General features: G+C 46.2%; 1 protein-coding gene across 1 annotated transcript in view; it reads right to left on the reverse strand.

Annotated features, from left to right (window-relative positions):
• The window catches only part of LOC110393233 (immunoglobulin kappa light chain), a 41,667-nt gene that overhangs the window by 28,934 nt on the left and 9,891 nt on the right, over positions 1 to 2,842 (reverse strand). The window contains exon 2 of the mRNA XM_021385865.1: positions 2,470 to 2,784. Within this exon, the coding sequence (XP_021241540.1) occupies positions 2,470 to 2,784 (315 nt within the window). The remainder of the gene's footprint in view (positions 1 to 2,469; positions 2,785 to 2,842) is intronic.

Consider the following 2,842-nt stretch of genomic DNA (forward strand, 5'->3'; position numbering starts at 1 on the left):
GGGTGTCCCACAGCGAGTGGCAGCTGCACTGTGGTTCTCTGCCTTTTGGGGCAGCTGTCTTCATACTTAGCTGTTTCCCAGGCTCTTGGTAACATGACAACTTTATCAGACCTGGACATACGCTCATCTTTAGCTGAAATGGAAATCCTTCCTAGTATAAACGTGCAGGACACCTGCAGGACAGCAGGAGCAATGCACTCACTTCTGTGTTCTTACCATGTTCTTAACCTGCCGGAGAGGCATTTGTAGAACATCTGTCATCGTGTTTCATGCTGCTTCAGTATTTTCTCGTTAAAATAGAATATGCTTCCCTATCCTAATTCTCCACATAGGCCTTAGGATTGTTCTGTCAACTGGCATTTATCACGGAACCTCAAATCTCATGAAAACAAAGCGCAATATTGACATTGGAACACTTGATGAAGAGCAGCCCTCTCCCCGCTTTCTGCCATCCACTGCTTCTGCATTCTGGGTGTCTCAAAGATAGGCACCTCCTATTTCTGATACTAAACTGATTGCAGATTCTCATGCACAGTCTTTTCCTTCATCTCTGTGGGATTTTGAGCACTCTCCAATTATGGGGGATAATCTACACCTGGGGATTTTTCTTTCAGCCTGTCTTGCCTCTAGTTCCTAGCAGCTTTCTCTCTGTGAAAGAAAGAGCTGCTATCAGAAGCAGCAAATCTACTGAATTTTACTAACAGTTCTTGGTGGTTTCTTCCTGCAAATATGCAAGTTTAATTTATAGCTGTCCAAAGAGCTGCAACATTATCAGAAGTGCTGTGCTGGCCTTGGTCCTGCCATTGCTACTTTGGGACATACAGGTGCCAGAAGCTTGGCAGAAGTTGGACTGCTGTAGTACAGGTCCATGTCCTCCATCCTGCTCTGGCTGGAAGGTGCAGGCAAATATAGCAGGTCCACCTGGGCATCGGGTGGAAAGCTGCCCGTCTAGAGGCCACTTTGGTGGGCAGTGAGCATGTGCCGTCACTCAGAGTGGATGGGAGGAATGTCCCTTTTCCATGAGGGACCCCATTCAGCTGCCGTTGCCTTCTCACCCATCTGCAGCATGACAAAATGCGATACCTGATTCTAGATGAATATGAAAGGAGTATGGTAGTGATGAGATCTCACACAACTAATGCCTAAGTGCCAGCTGCTGTCTAAGTTTTGTACTGAAGATTTCTAACACAGCAAGTCTCCCAGTAGGCATAATTACAAATCATAGAATCAGGGAATCATAAAATGACCTGGGCTGAAAAGGACCTCAAAGATCATCTAGTTTCAAGCCCCTGCTGCGTGCAGGGTTGCCAACCACTAGACTAGGCTGCCCAGAGCCACGTCCAGCCTGGCCTTGAACGCCTCCAGGGATGGGGCATCCACAACCTCCTTGGACAACCTGTTCCAGTGCATTACCACCCTCTGAGTGAAAAAATTCCTCCTAATATCTAAGCTAAACCTCCCCTATCGTGGTTTAAAGCCATTCCCCCTTGTCCTATCACTATCCACCATCGTAAACAATTGTTCCCCCTCCTGTTATTTGCTCCCTTCTAGTATTGCAAGGCCACAATGAGGTCTCCCCGGAGCCTTCTCCTCTCCAAACTAAACAAGCCCAGTTCCCTCAATCTTTCTTCATAGGAGAGGTGCTCCAGCCCTCTCATCATCTTGGTGGCACTCCTCTGAACTCGCTCAGGAGCTCTGTGTCTTTCTTGTACTCCAGATGGGGCCTCACAAGAGCCGAGTAGAGGAGGACCACCATCTCCCTCTCCTTGCTGGCCACTCCTCTTTTAATGCAGCCCAGAACAGAAATGGCCTCCCGGGCTGCCAATGCTAACTGCTGGGTCATGTCAAGCTTCTCATCCACCCAAGCAAACTTTGTGGTATCTGTTGCAAGAAGACACATGTGCTCAGCAGATTCCCTTCCAACAATATAGCTTTCCAGGTTAAGATTATCACCAAATAGATTTGTCACTGAAGAAATGGTTAACATTTGCAGATAGCTTCAGAATCCATCATTTGATATAAGTAGATATCCTAATCTTCGGAGAGACTTGGATGGAAGTGCTTCTGGCTGAGTGGCTCATCCACACCATGGGAGTTGATGTGGTATCTTTCAAATGATCATTAAGTGATAGGACTGGAGGGAATGGCCTCAAGTTGCACCAGGGGAGATTCAGGCTGGATGTTAGGAAATACTGCTTTTCTGAAAGAGGGGTGAGGTGCTGGAATGGGCTGCCCAGGGAGGTGGTGGAGTCACCAACTCTGGAGGTGTTGAAGGAACGTTTAGATGCTGTACTGAGGGACATGGACTAGTGAGAAGTCTAGACGATAGGTGGACGTTTGGACTGGATGTTCTTGTAGGTCTTTTCCAACCTTGGTGTTTGTTTCTATGATTCGATGACTCTATGATTTGTGGTTGAGCTGCCGAGGAAGTATTTGCTGAGGTGATTGTTCTCACTTCTGCCACAGTGAGGGTCCAGTAGGCACAATAGTAAGTCGCAGCATCATCTGGAATTACATTTCTTATTGTAAGAGTGCAAAGTTTCTGTCTAGAAACAGTTTGCATCATATACCTGTTCCTTTGGAAGTTCTCATCTGGTACTACTGTCCCTGATGTAAAGTAGATCATCCTCTCTGGAGCTCTATTCTCCTTCTGTTGGTACCAGTGTATGACAGTGTTATCAAAATTTCCAGAGAAGTCTTTAAAATGACACTTCAGATCTGCATTTCCTCGTGACACGGTGATGGATACAGGGCTCTGTATGGGAGTTTCCTGTGCAAATCCATCTACAATTATGAAAGAAAAAAAAAGAAAGAAGAGAACATGAAGAGAAATTACATTATT

Source organism: Numida meleagris, chromosome 2 (assembly GCF_002078875.1).
Source record: "Numida meleagris isolate 19003 breed g44 Domestic line chromosome 2, NumMel1.0, whole genome shotgun sequence".
NCBI classification, from domain to species: Eukaryota; Metazoa; Chordata; class Aves; order Galliformes; family Numididae; genus Numida; species Numida meleagris.